The sequence below is a fragment of the Athene cunicularia genome, assembly GCF_003259725.1.
Source record: "Athene cunicularia isolate RWA chromosome 9 unlocalized genomic scaffold, athCun1 chr9_part1, whole genome shotgun sequence".
Taxonomy (NCBI): domain Eukaryota; kingdom Metazoa; phylum Chordata; class Aves; order Strigiformes; family Strigidae; genus Athene; species Athene cunicularia.
In genome coordinates this window covers 17,164,168-17,184,337 of record NW_020799110.1, presented here as the reverse complement: position 1 = coordinate 17,184,337, position 20,170 = coordinate 17,164,168, and the positions used below count along the sequence as shown (strand labels likewise).

The 20,170-nt window shown below is 34.8% G+C and overlaps 1 protein-coding gene across 4 annotated transcripts in view; it reads right to left on the bottom strand.

The window, feature by feature from the left end:
- The window catches only part of XRN1 (5'-3' exoribonuclease 1), a 37,470-nt gene extending 17,701 nt beyond the window's left edge, over positions 1-19,769 (bottom strand). For all 4 annotated transcript variants that reach the window (XM_026854933.1, XM_026854930.1, XM_026854931.1 and 1 more), the window contains exons 1-23: positions 19,539-19,769; positions 17,450-17,547; positions 16,963-17,072; positions 16,763-16,873; positions 16,439-16,521; positions 14,230-14,317; positions 13,945-14,113; positions 13,679-13,746; positions 12,527-12,661; positions 11,113-11,176; positions 10,136-10,241; positions 9,698-9,787; positions 9,390-9,546; positions 8,923-9,042; positions 7,722-7,891; positions 6,770-6,890; positions 6,575-6,673; positions 4,872-4,975; positions 4,213-4,344; positions 3,305-3,467; positions 2,748-2,861; positions 2,178-2,276; positions 1,890-2,005 (exon numbers count right to left, since the gene is read on the bottom strand). In XM_026854933.1, coding sequence (XP_026710734.1) covers positions 1,890-2,005; positions 2,178-2,276; positions 2,748-2,861; positions 3,305-3,467; positions 4,213-4,344; positions 4,872-4,975; positions 6,575-6,673; positions 6,770-6,890; positions 7,722-7,891; positions 8,923-9,042; positions 9,390-9,546; positions 9,698-9,787; positions 10,136-10,241; positions 11,113-11,176; positions 12,527-12,661; positions 13,679-13,746; positions 13,945-14,113; positions 14,230-14,317; positions 16,439-16,521; positions 16,763-16,873; positions 16,963-17,072; positions 17,450-17,547; positions 19,539-19,741 — 2,720 coding nt within the window. In that variant the 5' untranslated portion in view covers positions 19,742-19,769. The remainder of the gene's footprint in view (positions 1-1,889; positions 2,006-2,177; positions 2,277-2,747; positions 2,862-3,304; positions 3,468-4,212; positions 4,345-4,871; positions 4,976-6,574; positions 6,674-6,769; positions 6,891-7,721; positions 7,892-8,922; positions 9,043-9,389; positions 9,547-9,697; positions 9,788-10,135; positions 10,242-11,112; positions 11,177-12,526; positions 12,662-13,678; positions 13,747-13,944; positions 14,114-14,229; positions 14,318-16,438; positions 16,522-16,762; positions 16,874-16,962; positions 17,073-17,449; positions 17,548-19,538) is intronic.
- Between the last annotated feature and the right edge of the window lie 401 nt (positions 19,770-20,170).

Here is a 20,170-nt window from a genome sequence, read left to right as displayed (position 1 = left end):
TAGTACAAGAGGGCCGTTTATTTCACAGTTAAAAACCCCTCAACATTCACTCCTACAAGAACACTGAGAGGAAAGGATAATATCAGATCTATAGGGAGGAAGATCCCACAAGTAAATCTTTTCCAGGAAAAATGGTAGTGCAAGACCCAGTATCCATGCCCAAAATCTGACAGAAGAGGCAAGAAATCTACTCAGAGTTCAGGTATTTCTACCGTCAATATTGCCCCTGATTCCCAGAGAGAGCAGATATAATGGTCCTGGCTACTCCCCAGAACTAGACCTACTTACAGCGAGGTTCTCCAAGTATAGCAATGCTCAACAATTACCGGAAAAACATGGATTTATGTCACTCTCCCGAAACAGTGGTGCTAGATTGAGGGGGCACCATGCAATTCTAAGCCCTTGCGTGTTTGCTGATCCCAAAATCCCAAACCATAGCTGTTTCCCTCTAGCGAGAGACCTTCATGGGGCCCCAAGTAAATCAGGGACAAGGCTAAAAAAGAAAACTAGAGCTCCTTAGGAACAGAAGAGGCTCCTTATATACATATTCTGAAAGCACAATCTTATACTATTTAAAACAATCTATTTATAAAGTCTTCATAGATCTTCAAATATGAGAGGCACTTCAAAAATTAGCTTGACATCATTTCAGCAACAAACATTGTTTACCACATGACTGATGCTGCCACATTAGAAGATCAAACTAAAACCCATTAGCAAGCGCATAGTTAACCATCGGTTTAACCATTATCTGCTAGCAGGAGAAAGCATTTTTTTTGAGACTACCCAGTGCTCAGAAGCCCACTGGGGACACAGTGGAAGAACCAGGCATTAAAATGGAAGGCAATGCAAACCCCTTTCCCCAGCTTGTATTAGAAAGAAAAAGGTTTAACCTGTCCTATGTTATTGTGTGTAGCAAGAAACATGTGGCCTTTAAAAATTATTTTCTACAGAACAAATTCTGCTAGTAGCTCTACAGTGGCCTCAAAAATCTCACGACGCGTGGCACTACGATACGGTCCTGTTCCACCGACCAACGCGCATCCCTGCAAGGGCGTATTCAGCAGGGTGGCACACAAATATACATCCTCAGCCTTAAACCACAGAAAAATTAAAGTAACAAGTAATCTTCACTTATTAGCATTGCAACAGCTGTAAATGTTACAGGACATAAGCTGTGCTACAATAGCTGTCAACATGTATGCCCATAACTTACTGCAAAGGAGGGTAGGGAATATTTTACCCCTCTTCCTTACTGAGACCTAATCAACCACAATCTACCTGACATTTACCAAGATGCAGAAGGATGTCCCTGAACAATCAGTTGGGAAAAAATGCACATGTTAAGTGACAAGATGATGTTTATGCATCAACCATTTCTCTAGTGAGCTGTCCTAGGAAACTACAATTCTGACATTCAGAGAACTATAGGGATTGCCTCCCTTACATACTTTAAGCAGTTTTAGTCTTAACTAGTTGTTAAAAAAAATTACAGGTACAATTATCCCTTTATACTAGCAGTAAAGGTAAGAACAGTGAAATTAGATCCCAATTCCAGTTGTTATTCTCAGAGTGGCAAAGTCAGTTCAAACTCCTGCTTCAATTATTCAAATTGAAAGCTAACCAGGAAAGTCAATTTATGTATTTCTACAATACTAAAGCCAACAGAACAACTCTCCAGTAAACAGAAATGAAGTAGTTGTTTATGGTATTAGAGAAAAACACTGCATATGCATTTACTTTACAGCAAACATCCCTTAAAGAAAGCTTCACATCACAGAACAGTTATACACTTGGTAAGAACAGCACTTAAACACAGCAGAAATTCTGTAGAGTTGTATTAGAATTTAGAAGCTTCTCTACAGACAAAATTCACTGAGAAAACTTACTTTTTCTTTGATCCTCTTCCAATAAAGATACTCCCTGTAAATCTGGAGACAAGATATCCACTTACTCCAAGACGGCTGGCCAAAATATATGCAGGATTGTATTTCACAGAATATTTCTTTAAAACAAACAAACAAACAATCAATATTGGCAATTCCTGAAGGATAAGGATTTTTATACAAAGGGCAAATGAATAATATGGAAGCATCCCTTAAAGACATTTACCACTGCAAAATATATTTGACACATTGTTTAGTTTAAACTTTTATTAGAAAATTAGAAACACTTACATGCTGGTTCTGTATTAAAGGATCAAGCTGAGGTTCACATGGAATATTGAAAACTACACGAATTCTACCTTCTGTGATCACATCACGTGAATCTTGAACCTTGGAGAGAAACACAGCACATTAAAAATGTTACTTAAAACCATCAGTCTTTGGATACTAGACCTCAGTCTATCAACAAGTTTGCTACAGTAGGCACAGAGTTGCTTTGGGATTCATCATCTTGCCTTGACCTGTACACTGCTTCCTCAGAGAGGTAATCTAACAGCATTAAATCAAAGGAATCCATGACTGAAAATGGTCCAAAATGGGAGCTCTATGTATTGCAAATTATCCAAAATCGTGAATAAAAATAATCCTGCATTCAAGCTATGCTATCTTTTTTTCTGTTATGCCAGCAACAGTGATAGGGGCAACAGAACTCTCTCCTCCTCTGACTAAACCACCAGTGAACCTCTGATTTAAAATTTTATCTAGCAGATGACCACAACTGCCACACAACACCTTATATTATTTTAGGCTTGCAAACAAAGAAATCTAGGAGAAAAAAAATATTAAACTTATGGAACTAACTTCTCCCATGCAGCCATAGTAAGGAGATCCCAGCATAAAGGCTGTACTTCCAGGAGGAAACAAATCATCCAAAGTTTTGATGTTTGAAAAACGAGAGTCAAATGCTTTGATATCCTACATGAAAAAGACAAAGTTGATAAGGGTAAATATCTTTCAGTTCCAGTATAATAATTTAAAAGTTCATATAAATAGAAACATTCTAAAACATTACCTGATCATGAAATAATTAATCAAAAGGAAATAAATGGTGTCACACAAGCAACTATGCTACCTCACAGAGCACCACTACTGTAATTCACTCAAAGTATCATCAGTAAAAAGATGACAAAAGCCGTTTTTTCCAGTAAGATCACTACATTGTGCAATAGGGTCACAAATTTTGTGACAAAATACTTGCCTGAGCACATTTATTTATATCGTAAATTACATTAATTTAAGATGCGTATTTTTGTTCATTCTTTTGTTTTAAAGGAGCATACACTCTTTCCTTTCCATGCACCCCAACCCCAATGGAGTAAGGACCTATATGCAAGATGATACTGAACTTGTATTTTTACCTTGACAACAGTTTGGTAAACAAAAGGAAGAACTTGTTTTGACCACTGCTTCTCCAGATAAACTTCTCCATTTTGGTTTAGCTGATACCTATTACCAGTGAGTAACTGAGCATATACAACTATTGATGTTTCATGAATAATTATTCCTTTTCTTCTCTGGTACCTGAATACAAAGCAGAACATTTAGATTGATTACAATAACCAGAACTGAACCAAGAGGGTGAAATTAATTTATTGAAAAAACCCGAGAACAACCAAAAAAGCCCCTCTTAAAAGGATTCCAATAGTCTGCTTCCTGTTTTATAAAAAATGCCCAGAGTAAACAGCTTAGCCAGTTGCTTATTCATTGTTGCACAGCCATCACTACATAGTTAAGTGTGTTAATTTAAACACATTCTACCTTTACAGTAGGAAGGGCTGGGGGTAATTAAGGCATTTAACTCAAATGACAGATAATAAAATGGCAAGCTACTGTAACTCAGTTGTGTTCCACCAGGCACCCACACTCTAGAAGAGCAAGAACTGTATTCAGATTTAACAGTGGTAAGCTACTGAAGTTGTAACTTCATGCTGTATGACTCCATTCCATATACTCCCTACAACTGAAGATTACTAAAACCAGAACAGAAATTTGAGTGGGAAAGTAAATACTGAAACTCAGTCATTTGAGAATTTTGTAACAGCATCTAACTTTAAATACCTAGCGACTAACTCCTTATACTCTGAAACACCAGCATAAACTCTTGTTTTTTGGTTTGTTTTTGTTTGGTTTTTTTTAATTCCAGCAGACTCATTAACTTTTATCAAGTATGCAGCAGCTCTTCTCTGCTACTCAGGTCTCTACTATAGCAACAAAACACTGTTAAGCTGTAAGATGCAAAGTTACACTTTAATTTACAGTTACTTACTGCTCTGAAATGCCTTGAACTTCTTTTAACCATATACTTTGTTCCTTATCTCCAATGTACGCCACTTTAGTTGGGGGCACTGCATTTCCCATGTAAAGTTTCTGTGTGCCATGTGGTTCTTCCAAATAAAGCCTTGAGAATATCATGACAAGTATGAATTTAACCAAATAAGATTAATCTAGACATAACCAGTTGTGAGCAAAACTTAAAATAGGTAGAGATTACTTGTTAAGGACATAGAAAACTTACAGCACCTTTTTCTTTACCCATTCCACTATAGGTCATACAGCATATTTTTTATAAAAAATACCAGTGCATGTGCTGAAAGGGAGGTAGCATAGAAACGTTCTCTTTTACATTATTCCATGTGGATTTCTGTGCACGCATTTTTCCCCTCAAATTTAAGAATAAGCTCTCCCAAACTTCTACATCTATAGCAAAATATTGAAGCACTAGACTTCTACAGAGCTAACCAAACCTCAGAACAATGTGAAAAAAAAGGTTGTTCCACCAAGCAACCTTTGATACAGCTGGACTAATCTGCTGGTACAATATTATTACAAAATGTATTAGAATGAAACCAAAGCTTTTATACAGCCTAAGGAACTTTAAACAAAACAATAAAGATGACAAACAACTACATATGAAATGTCTCTTACTTAGTTTCTCCATCTGACACAGCAACAACTCTGGCTTCTTCGAGGTGTGGCCAGTTAACAAAAACACGCTTTCCAAGTACCAAACTGGCAACATTTTCTACCAGCTGAAAAAAACCCAGAAGTTACTATTACAATTGGTTTAGCATATTAAAGATTTTTGTTCAAGGATTTTTCAAACTGTTTTTGCAGTAAAAACTACTCTAGTTAAAGAACAGATTTTCTTGCAGAATGAAAAGCTCATTTTACCTTATTGTATTTGATACATATTACATAATCTCTTGATTAGAAATGGAGAATCATGTATCGTCTATTAGAACAAAGTATCATATTCCAAACGCGGCTCTTTACATATTGCATGTTAGCTGTAGGACCTGGGTTGATTTATATTTCTGGTATAGGCTTACTATGTATTTGTTTGTTCAATCACTTTGATTATTGTGTCCCAGAAACAAATAGTTCTAACTGACAATTTGAAATTACTGAAATATTTTGTACCATAGAATTTACTTTTGTGTCTCACCGAAATAAAGAAACAGCACTTACGACCAGGACTCTGTTAGCATCTGTAATTTTAGTGTCACATTATGTTCTCTTTTCCCAATTAGTTTCTGCTATTTCTCTAATATACTATTTTGGCTTATTTAATTCTCTTTGCCATGTATCTTGACTATTCACTCTCCCTATCTCTAAAATAAAATCATATCTTGTCTTCCTCCTCCCTCCTTTCCTGGTTTTATTTATTTATCTCTAACACTTTTATTTTCCAGTATTATTCTTTTGCTACCTAGTATTTTTGAATATTAAATAGTTGGCTTTTAAAGGATTTAGAAAAAATATTCTGCTTCTTAAAGTCTCTGAATCAACTCATTCCTGATTAAAAGGGAAAAAGTGTCTATATACTCTGCTGCACAAATGACAAGAGGCACTGGTCTGGATACTCCCTGCTTTTATGCCATTGTCAACTACTAATTAGTCAGGAGGAAGTCTGGCCAACTCCTTACCTGAGAACATCTGATGACTACCACAGAGAAATGCCAGAAACTCTAAGGAGACTGACATTTAATATTTTGAAGTGAGGAGAATTTGAAATCCTTCAGCAGATTCTCAAAATTCTAGACTGTTCCCCACACAAATTTAGCATTTTAATCCTAATGAACTTTATTTTTTACTATTAACTCCAACAGCCAACAAAAGCTTTCAGTGTGAACTAATACTGTTGATGTTTTCAGTGCACTCATTCAGCTGATGTTTTCAAAATATATACTGATAACACTACCACCTAACGGTCTGAACTTTGCGCTGGGAGCTAAGAACTCCAGAGTTCTTACTTCAGCAATTAATTCTATGGCCTTGAACATACAGCCATATCACTCCTTCATATTAATCCAGTTTTAACCACTTATACATAAAGCTTATTTTGAAATCAAGCATTACTAGTTGAAGTTTAAAAAAATCTAGAGATAATTCTTTTAAATTAACTATTCAATACATTTAACTATATTTTAATAAATCCTTGGGATTTAAAAATTTTAAAAAACTTTTTCAGTATTACTCTACAGACATTCTTCTCCTATGATACACTATTAAGATATAAATAACTAACATTTTACATCTGTCTATTTAACAAATTCAGTGTTTTTGTGACAAGTTTTTCTGTTTTTGTTTTTGGTTTTTTTTTTTTTTTTTAGGAGCTGAATGCTTACCTGCTCTTTTGAGTTCTCATCAGCTGTAATTTCTAACATCATGTTCTCTCCATGGCTGCTTTGCTGAAACACCTGTACACCACTTTTTCTAAGATAGAACTGGGCAAAAACAAAACAGCACATAAAACTTATTGAATCCTTATATAGTTTTCTATTCAATACAATTGAAAATGTCAGAAGAGAGAAATCTTTTACCTTATGTTTAATGTGCTTTAAAGTGGGAAATCCACAAAAATATAATGCACTCTTGTTGATTTTAGTTATCTTATTGTGCGTTATTTCTACAAGCCAAGCATCCAAAGGTATTGTTTTATACCTGAAAAACAAGTTGCACAACGTTTTTTCATACAGATTGACCTTCAGCTCTAGAAACTCTCATTACTCATTCAAACACTCATTAGCTGACAAACCCTTTGACTTTCCTACAAGGTGGCAATTAATTTAAGCCACTTGGAATCTAAACAAAGGACTATAAAAACCCACACTATTGCTGCAAAGAGACTAGTTAGGAAAAAGGCAAAACTTCAAGCCACAGTATATCCTGGTATAACCTTTTAGTTCACTGTTATTGTCAAATTCTACACTAGATATTGTTCCATATGGTATCATTCATCTTCATAACTATTCATTCTCCACTGAGTGTAATCCCGCAACAGGCATTCCTCCTCTATTTTGTTTTTAGTTTTGCTACTACTAAGGTTATGTTCCCATTAAACCGTGAAACCTCAGCCTGTGTGAAATAAAGCTGGATAGTTTCAGTGAGAGGAAAGTGAAAAACACACGTGTTCAAACTCTCTGCACTGGATCCAAATGTTTACATACTATTACAAATGGTCTGGAATTGGTGTGCTGATAAATCATCACTATTATCAGACATTTGTACCAGTCTTTCATCCTCTGTGTCATACAAAGTTTAGTAATTCTCTAGAGTGTTCTTTCCAACTTAGTATTGGTTCATCTGTTTTACAAAGTACCATTTGAAGAAAAGGGACAAATACTTTCATCACGCTATCCGCAACAAGTAACAGTGAATTCAGCGTTTTACATTTTTCAGTGTATATATTGGCATGTAAAAGCTTTGGTTAAAATGCTAATAAAAGTATTCTAACTCCTTTTAGTCTATCTAAAATAGTTATGCTATCATTACCTCGTATGACATCTTTCTACTGCAGGGAATTTCTCTGGCCATGGTGACAGGTACTGGAACTCTGCATCTTTGTCATACCAGTACATTAAGCAAGCACTGTGAGTATTTCTTTGTTTCTCCTCTTCTTTTAGGCATTTATTACAGGACTCCATGGCCTGCAGCAGTCGTTTCTGAATTTTAGAGAAATTAGTGTATGTGAAACTGGTAACAAACATTAGCATGGAAACATCTACATCGAGAAAGTCAGTACCTGCATTTTTCTGGTTAATGCATTAATTTTCTAATTGCAGCCTCACCCTTTCTCATGTTCCAGCTCTCTGATCAAAATAGGGCAATTAAAACAGAATGGCTTTGGAGAATAGATTACCTTTTTGCAAATGTTTCCAAATGCATATTTTGCCTTTTACATTTCACATACAGAGAAATATTAAAAAGACTTTAGATGTTATAATAAAATTCTGCAAAGTAACTATTGAAAAAACTTCAAAACCTTATGGGCCATTTAAGTAGCAACTGTTGTCTTTTGTGAGAAGACTAAGTCCCGTCAACCCTTCACTGCAAACTCTAGAAACAACTGATAGGCACAGGCCACCCCCTGTATATATCTTAACATCTAATCTGCACTTCTCTTTCCATCCACTCTTTGATGTGCTTCAATTTAATTTGATAAAAGATATTACAACAACATATATAATTATGTTATCCTGTATGCAAAAGGAAAAAGTTACTCTTTTATTCCTCTCTGTTAATGTTTTACTGTTTGATTTGTACTTTTCTACCTATTACTGGTGTTCATGTGAAGAGATTTTCTGTAAAAAGACTTGTTCGAGGCTTTTTTTTTTTTTCAAGTGTTTGTTTTATTTTACCTACATTCTTTTATTTCTACATACATATTTTTATATGTATATAGAATTTTTTCCTCAAAGAATCTGAAACTAAATATTTGCATAGTTGCTTAAAAACATGAACAAACAACAAAAAGTCCACATCCCTTAAGACTTCTGCCACTTGAAGCTAACTTTGTCTGTGGTATCTTAATCTAATCTTACTCTCCAGGCAGTAAACATTTATATTTTTCTGTGGTCTTATCAAGCGCTAATTTAAACTTCCATTTATTTGCATGTATAACTGTTGATTAATTGAGAAGTTTAGCAGATTTGTTATGAAGCTTTTATAGACAGCAGATGTTGAAAGAATTTACCTCATCAATAAACGGGATTAATACTACAGCTTCCCATTCTTGCTGTTTTCCATTTAGGTCTGTTTTAAAATCCAGTGGATAATATTCTATAATAGGAGAGTCTTGACTAATCATCAAATGCTAGGAAAATACAATAGAGGAATTAAACATCATCAAGAGACAATTTAAGTGCTAATTCTAGGAAGAGATAAAATAAGGCTGTATTAAAATCAATTCAAGGCTGAACAGAAATTCAACATTTATCACTTAACTGTCCTACTCTGAAACTGCTTAGCAAATGCAAAATTTTGCATTTATTACTAATTTTACAATGTACTAACAATAGCTAGAAGTATTTAATCATACACCTAAAATCAAGAGGTAGAATATAACTAACAGGACATGCAAAAATACCAAGAAAAGAGTTACTTCAAAATAAAGCAGACAAACACTAAGTGACATCTATGAAATTTAGTTCTAAATCCTACCTGGTAGCATTTAGGTAGCAGGTCTTTGCTAGCTGCTGGAAGTACAGCAAGAAGCTGTTCAAATGGCATGAAAGGTTTTCCCAGTTCAAATTTGATTTTGAGTTCACTGATGTTGCGAATATCTGACAGATAAGGTGCATAATGATAAGGATAATACCTGCAGGGAAAAAAACCTTCTTATTTGACTTAATTAAGTACAGCAGTGTTCACAGATCAGAAACAAGCAGAACTACATTAAATGTTCCCAGCATACAAGGTGAAATATTGCTTGATCTTTAAGCAGTTTCTCATGTAACAATTTTTCTTACCAGCTCCATGATTGAACTCCATGGTAATAATAATGCAAAATCCACTGTATTGCCTGGACATAACATTCCGATTGATCAGCCAAGAAGTCACTTACAAAAGAAAGGAAAGATACTTATCAGTTTTTCTCATTTTCACTGGTATATAAAAATTACTTAGCACCTTATACATAGGAATGAAGGTTGAACATTTTGTGAACCTAATGAAAACATGGCTTCCTAGATTCCTTTAATAATAATGGATTTTTTCTCTCTAGCTCTCAAATTCTTGTTAGAGAAAACTTGATTTGAGCTCTTCTTGCATTAGCCAAAAGCATCACTGCTGCGGCACACTGACATGTGCTCTCTGCTTTCAACATGGATGAATATTCTGTCTTGTATTGACATATCCAAAGACTTATCTTTGGTGTTTAAAATAAAAAGGAAAAAGCATACACTTACTCAGAAACTACTTCTACACCCATTTTAGTCATGTAGTAAGTTCTTTTGTATTGCCTAAACTCAGTTTCAAACAGATCATCATCATCCGGCTCATCTTCCAAAACAGCTGAAAAAGACATCATGGGAAAAAAAAGGATTAACATTCACTTCTCTGCTACCACAAAGTTTGAAGACATTCAGTTTTGACTCAATGCCTTAACTTTACTCCTCACTTTATTCCTCAATTCACAATTATAGGTGGTCATATCTTCCTCGCACTGAAAGTAACATGAAACAATCAAACAAAACCTTTACCCAGAGAAAGTCTGGACCTTTTTTTTTTTCTCTTTGAAGACAGGCAACCAGGTTTGTAGCCCAGTTACAAGAACTGAGAAGTGAATATCACAGAATCATCTAGGTTGGAAAAGACCTTGAATATAAACTAGTCCAACCATTAACCTAACACTGATAATTTTCAACTACACCATGTTCCTAAGCACTATGTAATATAAGCCATCAGGTAATAATTTAAGAAAACGTTAAAACAAATTTTAAAATTTAATATTTTTTCAGCAACATGATCTTGTATCATGGAGTAATACTTATACATTTTTGACATTAAGTTTCAAAACACGAGCAAAAGACATTTCCTACAAGTGGAATGAGTTTAAAAACATAAGCAACAGCCAAAAACCCCAAAGCCATATAAAAATCTGTTAATTTGTCCCCACCTGAATAACAAAATATCTAGGCATACAATCAAAAGCAAAATGTTGTTGAAGATTCGCTCATTCATTCCTTTAATTCATCATGGAAATACTGGTCTGGTAAGAAGCACTTCAAAAGCTCTAACCCCACTCCCTCTCACCATAAGCCAGTTCCAATTCCCAATATCTGACTACATAACTCTCTTGTTTAGATTAAGGTCAACTCTAACATGAAATTCTTACAGATCTATACACTTATTATATGTACATGGAAAAATTATTTGCACTTACTTTTAGGTGTTGCTTCACCTTCATTTTTTTCTAAAGCAGCCAAACATATTGAATTTTCCTGAGCCTAGTAAATTAATAGTTGAAATACAGTAAAAATACAGAATAATATGCACATACATCATTCACAACCACACAATCTGCAACTCAAAGTGCTGGTAATCAAGATGTATAAATATTATTATTTAATATAAACTCCACTAGCTTTCCTTCTCTTGTAATTGCCTAGGGAAAACTATTTTATCCATACAGATCAGACAAGGGTGCAGTCTCAAATAAAATCTCAACTACCTTTAAAAAAATCTTGAGTATCTGTTTTCCAAATCAGAACTATTTCCAGAACTGTGCAGTACATATTTAAACATTTTTACCTACATCATGAATTGTGCTACAGTACCAGTATGCAGTTAAAATTTTCGTCAGTAAATTTTTAAGAACTCAAATCACTTTTGTGGGAAGTAAGGGTACAAGAAATCATGTTTTAGACACAGACAAGCCAAACAGTTACTTCACTCTCACACTACACAGCCTTTTGTGTACAGCACTGAGTAGCTTTCAATAAACAGAATCATTAAACTGGCCCTCTTCCCCTGTACCTGAGATATTCAAGCTCATGACTGTCACTGCCATTCAAACGATCAGTCAAGATGGCTAGCTAATACTATACATCGGCTCCAAACTTCTGCGGCAAGTAAGAAAACAACCACAAATAAAGCTCACCTTATTAAAGGAAGGGCTAACATCTTGCTCTTACAAACCACGAACTGCGCTAAATACAAGACAGCGATATACTGTGACAGATTAAACTTGAAGGAATTTCCTGCTGCTACTCTCACTCTGCTGAAGGCATAGATTGAAGGATAGCAAATGGAGGTGGGGTACATGACAGCAGGGCAGAGTCAAGATAGAGAGAAAGGTGTTGTTCCTTTTTAGTTTCATTATATCTTGAATTGCAAGTTTAACAACCAGTCTGAGAGAGCAATGAAACTGATGTTTATCTATTCATTGTCAGATATTTGGCCAATACCAAGACATGCACAAATGATCTATCAGTGTATCTGAAATAGGTAAAACTTCCAGCAGGCTATGCATTGAAAGTAAAATTATAAAGCATAGCAAGTTTGACCATAACTCACCCAGAAGTAAGTTTTGCTGCTGTTGAGGAACGGATAAATTCACATAAAGCATTATGTTACAGGTTTACAAGATTTCAAAAATCATGAGAACCTGACCTTGACTTAACCATTTTATCACTCACAACCAGTAACGCATACAGGCAGTTCCTCAAATGTTACATTTTATTATCTTTTCTGATCTCAAAACAGAGGTTCATGCCACTTAATTTGCCTAAATTCAAATTACTGATTTGCAAAAAGTAACATTCTTATTTCCAAAACTGCCCATGTAAAACACTAACCTTTTGTTTCTTTTGTTTGTTTTTTCTGGCTTCCTCTGCTGCAATACCAGCTGCCTCGTTGAGGTATTTATTGCCTACTTTACTTTCAAACCACTTTAGGTCTACAAAGACTTCACTGAAGTGTTCACGATCAAACTGTGCCCGAAAGAAAAAATCAGTTTAGAAGTATTTGAGGGATGCCAAATTTAAGAAGGCTAAATTAACAATGTCTTTTTAGTACATGCATTAGATTACATCTACAGTCATTCATACATAAACATTTCACCCTAGAGCTACACCTAAACTAATAGATTAATATTAAAAAACTTTATTCTTAGCCATATACAACATATACCCAAGCCATATTTTGTTTTCGTTCAGTAAGGCAACAATAGGTACCAAAATGGAGTTAGATAACTTCTACGTTTCACTATCACCTCTAGAAGTAGTAGACGTATACAGGGTCTGGGCAATACAGTCAGTCTTGTGCCACACCCCCAACACTTTCATAGTTATACCCAAGAATCAGAAGACAGGGCTGAGGCTGGGACAGCAGATGAACTTCCCCCCTTCCAAGTTCAGCAGACCCTTCCGTTTCTATATGGCCTATACATTGTCTTATCTCTAGGATGGATTACTGCAATGGCACTTAACAGGATTGCCTCCTGTATGCCTGTTAGTTCATGAAGAATGCTGATGCCTGAGAGATACTACTGCTTCAATGCTCTTTACCAGTGATCTTCATAAAAAACTTGCAGAAAATACTGCTGTCCAAGATCTTCAGACGTCATTTACCCCACAAGAAACTGCCCAGCAGGGGAAGCAAGGAATATCGCTGCCTGAAGCAGATTTTGCCCAGTACTGCTGCTCGTTATTCAATGAGAACTGAGGACCATAATTATACTGGTGAATCCTCATTTGACTTGCAGTACTAAAAGATCCTGGCTAAAGCACAGATCAAATGATTCAATCTTTTTCCTCTTATGATAAGATCAGACAACAACTGATTGGATCCCATTGGTTAAATGATAAAACAGCTGATGGAACCACTTGTAAACCACAGTTATTTAACAGTTCATTAAAACTACACCATGGTGCATTTTAGGGCACTATACTGTAGATATATTCAATAAACTATACTGTTCTATACAGTGCAATTTTGAAGTTACTTACGTCTGACAATCTTGTGAGATATTTCTCAAAGCGTTTTAAATTCAAATGTCCATTCTCATTTATGTACCCTATTGGGAAAACAAAGTATGTTTTTTAAATTAACAATTTAAAAATTTCAATTTAAATGCCCCATAGATAATAGAATGCAGTCCTGATGGCTGTCTAAAGCTTGCTGGCTAAATATTCTAATGGCTAAACAGGTCAATAAATATTAACACAGGAATGTTAATGTTTCTACTTTCCACAACTGAACTTAGTCTTCTTACCTCCCAGTTCTGGCAAGATAGCCATGTATGTTCTATAAAGTAGCGGCAGTGCATCATGATTAATGTGTAAATGAGGTAGATGAGGAATAAAATCATTTCCTACAAGGAAACCCATTAAGATCCAATCATCTATTATCCTTTCAATATCATATTCAAAGGAAATCTTGTCCTGGGGGAAGAAAAAAAAAAAAAGGAAAAAAAACCCAAACAAGTATAATTTTTATTATCATGCTTGCATAAAAGGGCCTCACACAGTTTTTCAGTCACAGCTCCACTAGAACTTACTTTTACTGGTGAAAATTCATAATCAATATATTCTCTCATCAGTGATAAGTGCAGTAAATGAAATGTGGTTTCCTCTGGTGCACACGCTCTGTAAATTATTCAAAACATTACGCTGATTATTTATAAACACACTTTCAACATGAATAATAAATCTTAATTTATCTAAACCCAAGCAGTCTTACTGAGATTATATCTTTGCAGAAGAAATAATGTATAAACATTTATTTGAATCTATTTTAGGATTCATCTGGTTTGAGTCTCTAAAATTTTGTGGTAGAACATTCTAAACAGCAGATGTGACTCTACTGTATGGAAAACAACTAGCTTAAAGAAAGCAGGACAGCTTTTAGAGTTTCATGTTACGTTAACTACTTCCCAAGTAATTATCCCATTGTCCAAAAAAGGGACAACCTAACCTAACTTTGCACCAAACCCAGTAAATTTTAAGGTATTTTAGAACTTGTCTGAGTACATACAGCATCCACAGATTCATGTCTAAACTGGCTAGGTTACATTTTCAGTCATTTGAAATGCTTCTTGTAAGAAAAGAATATGCTCAACTTGAAAATATGCTCCATATGTATTATCTAGTGGCTTCAACACAGCACCAAAAAAAGTGACAAACCCACTGTTTGTTTATGGCATGAATTAGTCAACATATATTCTGCCTTCTTTCCCTCTCTTCATTAAAATTACTTAATACCTAAGCCGATGTTAGGCCAAAATCAGTTAACACCTGCACCAAAAGATTAATGAGATAAAGACTGATGTATTTTAAATTCATAAAGGACTATTTCACCCTGTAGATACTGTAACTAGCTGGGACCACCTCCAATGACAAAATGGCATAAACACCTGGGTATTCAAACATACACAATAGATTTTTGCCAAAATCCTCTGGGGAAGACATGTGTGACATGCTGGCTTATACGAAGACTACTAAGACAAGTTCTAAGCTACACTTGACTGCATGGAACTTCAGACCCAGTTCTGTCACTTTTTAAATGTAACTTTCATATTGGCAAATCCAGGTTGATGCTCTAAGACTCTAGAGACATTTTGCCCCTTATTCTTTGTTGCACAGGACTTGAAAATCCTGATAAAACAAATAATTTCTCTCAATCAAGAAATTGCTGACAGATATTAATTTGTATGTATTTTTTGTATTTTCAAATTTTCAGAAGGCAATTTCTGTAACTTCCTGAAGTAAATTCCTGTAATGTGCAATATTAATCCAGAAATTACAACAGGAGCCAAATATGGAACAATGCTTGAGGGAATAAAAATATACTGACACCTTGCCTTTTGATTTCATACTTTACTTAATTAATCCCTCAAAAGGTTGTCACATGTTTATATATTTTAAAAAAGGGAAAAAAGACATTTTTCTTTAATTAGACTTAAGGTCTTTTAAAAACATTACCTATTACATGCCAACAATATTAATGCAATAAATACTAGTGAAAATCCGATGGTGGAAGACTGAAAAGAATACTTATTTCTGATGTTTATCATATTGTCCTCTGCAATAAGAACATTTATTCGCAGAAATGATGCATTTATCTAAATATTTACATGACTTATCACTATATTATCCCAAATACTTTTTTGTATCAAAAAAGTATTTCTCTCTGTCTCTCTCACCTTCTCCCTATATCCACCAAACATATGCTTAAGGTCCTTCCACAGCAACAGGTATAAAATTATTTTTTCTATTACTTCAGAATAGCTCCACGTACATGCACAGTTCTGGATCAAATCACCTTTTTCTGACTGCTTATAGCCCACAAATTAGCATCCAGTCAGCCACTTCAAGAGTTTATTTTAGTTATTATTCTACTAATTTACTTACATGCACAAAACCTCAGAGTTATAAATACTTTTTAAGAAGTATTTGCATAATACAATTATGGAAACAATGTCACTACAGCCTGGGCTGTTCCATTCATAATACGAAGTACAACACACCAAAGCTCTAAGGATTTTTTTTATCAGATGTCCTGACAGCATACATTTTGTCACGTAAACTAATTCAAATGCACAGTGTAACAAGGTGATTTCTCCAATTTCATGTACTTTCTAACACAAAAATAAACTAAGATTTTATTGATTTAATATGCAATCAATTAAAAAAAAGTTTTAGTGACCAGTTTATTTTGGATTAAGTTTCATTGTATATAAAATAAAGAGTAAATTTAAATCAGTTCACCTTTGAGATTTTTTACCACCAAATCTGACTTCTTCTCTTAGGAGCGCAAAGTGTGCCTCATGACTTGTTAATCCCAGCATAATCTAATACAAAGAGATATTAGAAAGGTCTTACTTTGTTATTTTTTTAAAAAGCTGTTACTTGAGATTCAAGCCATATACAGAAATTTTGCAGTTCTGTTTCATTATGAATTCAAAAGTTCGCAGGAATCTCAAATAACTTGCTTGTTTAAAAACATTTTAGAACTCTGTGTGCTTAGGAAGACATCAAAAATATACACACTTTATGAACTTCTGTTGTTTGTATTATTTTAATTGCACATACCAAGTCAGCATCTAAGCCATAGAGACAGTGTCTTGTGTTTGGATCATGATGGGGCTTGGCTTTTTCTGATCTGATGAACTCCATAATCTTATGTTCACCTTCCCCCGGAGTCTGCACAAAAACCCACAAAATTCATCTGTGAGTATTTTTCTATAAAATAAAAATCTATTTAAAAGAAAATATTAACAAAATACAATAACCTCATGGCCTGATAAGTAGACTGTTACTCCTTGCCAGGATTTGTCTGTGGAAATCTTCATATTTACAAAATATTTAAGATGCTCATGCAATCTGGCCATGAATTCAGTTCCTGAAACAGAAATCTAAGTTAAATGCAAAGCTTTTCACTAGTCATTCAAATTTGTATTTACATATCAAAACTATTAATGAAAAAAGCAAGTAAAAATTTTGCAAGAGATGAAGAGGACAGCTGGGTTTTTTCCTCAAGTCATTTCATTTTTTCCATAGCCATCTAAAAAAATTTTTAGAATCAGTCAGTATTCCAACCCTACTAAAAGTTATTAAAACTTGCATTCTCAACTTAACTGAGCCTTTACTGATTCTGACCTCTAATTATTATTTTTTTTTTAAAAAAAAGCATTTTGGGATAGAAAAATAGTGCCAAAATATATATGCAAAAATAGAAATCTAAACAATTAAATTTAAATAATTAACAAATTATCTTACCTGGTGTAATACAGTTGGAATCAAATCTGGCTTCTGTAGGGAGAGTTTCTCCCTTTTCTAAGGCCTTTTTTATTTTGTCTTCTGCCTCTTTTGCTGATCTGAAACAAAACAGGGTTGGAAAGAGGGAGTAAGGAAAGAATGATTTTAAATGTTAATTTCCTAAGTACAGCTATGCTGACAAAATATATGTAGTTGATTTTTAAAGAGTGTTAAAAAAGGCAAGGGGGAAGAGAAATTTAACTCCTGAATTGAGTTTGCAGTTATGTCTGAAACAACTGGAAGGCTTAAAAATAGCTTTTTTTTTTCCCCTAGTGATGATGATAGTCTGTCATTATTCAGATACAGTTAATGTTTAGATTACCAAGATAACCATTCAACCGCTGATTACGATGAAAGCAAATTAACGTTGAACTGTAGGAATACTCTAGAGCTAATCTAAAAATACTATCCCAGAACAGTAACAGAAATGTAGTTAAACAAAGCAGCAAATTCACAATACCACAGTGGTAGGAAGGGTATACAAAAATTTATCATTACTAGTAATGGAGAAACAAACAAATACAATTGTAGCCTTTCTTGGCTAAGGATTTCAGAAAACACGTTTGAAACAGAAAAAGAGTAGCCACAAATGTCTTAGATTTTTGTCCTCTCATTTCCACTCCAATTTTCTAATTAGAACTCTTTCTTAATATCTTCTTCCTCTCAACCTTTTTTCCTTAAAAAAAAAAAAAAGAAAATCCAAAATCACAAAAAACCCCCACAGTAGCTTGACAATATTTCCTCATCCCTCTCCCCCAGTTTGTTTCTGTTGCATTTCGCTCACCATCCCTGCACTGTCTGACCACAGGCTTTCTTTCCTCACAACAATCTTCAAAGACACTTCCACATCTCCCAAAACATTAACATAATTCTTAACACTGTGAAATCTACTTGCAGCTCTGTATTTGAGCTAGGTTGCTAACTGGTGCCAACAAAAAAACAGAGTTTTATTAAAAACCTCGTTTCTTCTATGACTGTCAAAGAACATTCCAATTACCAAAACGGCATATCTAGAATTAATGTTCACAAATACCAAAGACTCTCACAAGTAATGAAGCCATTTGAGAAATCTCTAAGAGCTCCACTACACTTTTATTTCACAGGAAAAAAGCTCCCCCTGTTACTGATTATGCTATCAACTGAAATTAAGTTCTGTTTGATTTTAATATGAATTAAGGGATATTTTAGTAGAAATTACTTGTTCACATTTATTGCACTTTATACCAGCAACCGAATGCTACTCTAAAATCCCCATTTAGCCCCATACCAAGGCCGAAGGGATTGGTCAAAATCATCTAGTAGGAGCATTTGGAACCTAGGTAACAAACACAATTTGATTTATAAACTGATTTATGAGGCATACATAGAACTATAAGAATGCATGTAGCTGTCAAGGTCTAGGATTAATAGGAACTGAGGAAAACCAACTGTAACAGCTTGCGAGTACCTGCCAAGAAACAGTGAACTTAAGCAGAAGGTAATTCTGGCAGCAGGAGATTGCGACCACCGACTCATGGACCACCTACCCATATTACAGCCCAGACACTTTCCTAGACATTTCTAGCTTTCACTGCGCATAATTGGAAATAGGAGAGTATATTGATGATTTCCAAGAAATTATATGTTTATGCATGAATACTTAATGAATATGTATGAGCAAGTTCTATAGAAGATGTATAATTTTGATGCTCGGTGTGCGTTGTTGACAAGATGACTCCCTTGCGCACCGAGCCGTTAATAAAGCAGTGTCTGCTTATCTACATCACATTGGTGTCGGTAAGTTTTTATCCCGGTTCTTTGGTGACACCCCCACCCTCAACTCCCACATACACAGCGAAAAACCTAAGTAACAAGCAAACTTTCCTTTTTTGGAGTCCTGATTTTAAGTATTAGCATTTTACAGGTAGTTACCCTCATTTAATTAAAAAATTAAAGCTACTGTCAAGGGCACAACCACTCACATTTTACTTTTTATGGTATAGATTCAAGTAAATGTTTTTTTTAAAAGTATTTACTATCTTAAAGACAGAGCAAGAACAAATATTCTCACCTAAAACGTCTCCCACGCTGCTGATTCATTTTTGCTCTTGGAGCTACTCCATCAACTGCCATGAAGAAAACCTTCCTTGGTTTAATAATGCGAAACAGTACTTCCAAATAGTGAAAAATATCAGCAAAAATCTTATCTTCTGAGATTCTGAAGTGAACATCATCATCATTTGGATGTGAACACTGATGTATAATGCCATTCATGTCCAGGTATAAGTTGTCAAATTCTGGAATCTAAAAAAGCCACAGTTAATAACCCATTTGGTGACAGCTGAAGCAATGCAAACACTGCCCAAGGCATGGCTGAGAGTGACTGGAAAGGAGTGAGGTGGAAAGACCTCCCTGGAACCTACTGCATGCCAATGGGCTAAGAGCATCTTGACTGGTTACGGGCTTGTTTGCTCTTGCGATCTGTTATTATGATCTCTCCAGTGAAGAAAGTCAGCTGAACAGGTTCCTATCCTATCCTGACTGTTTCTGGCACCTCAGGACTTCTGTCCCATGTGCTTGGGCAATCTTCTACATTGTATAAGGGAAAAGCAAATAAAATCATACTTTTCTGGAAGAGATAATTTCCCTTTATTTAATAACCCACACATTTCATTGATTCAGTAGTGTAACCACACTATAAAC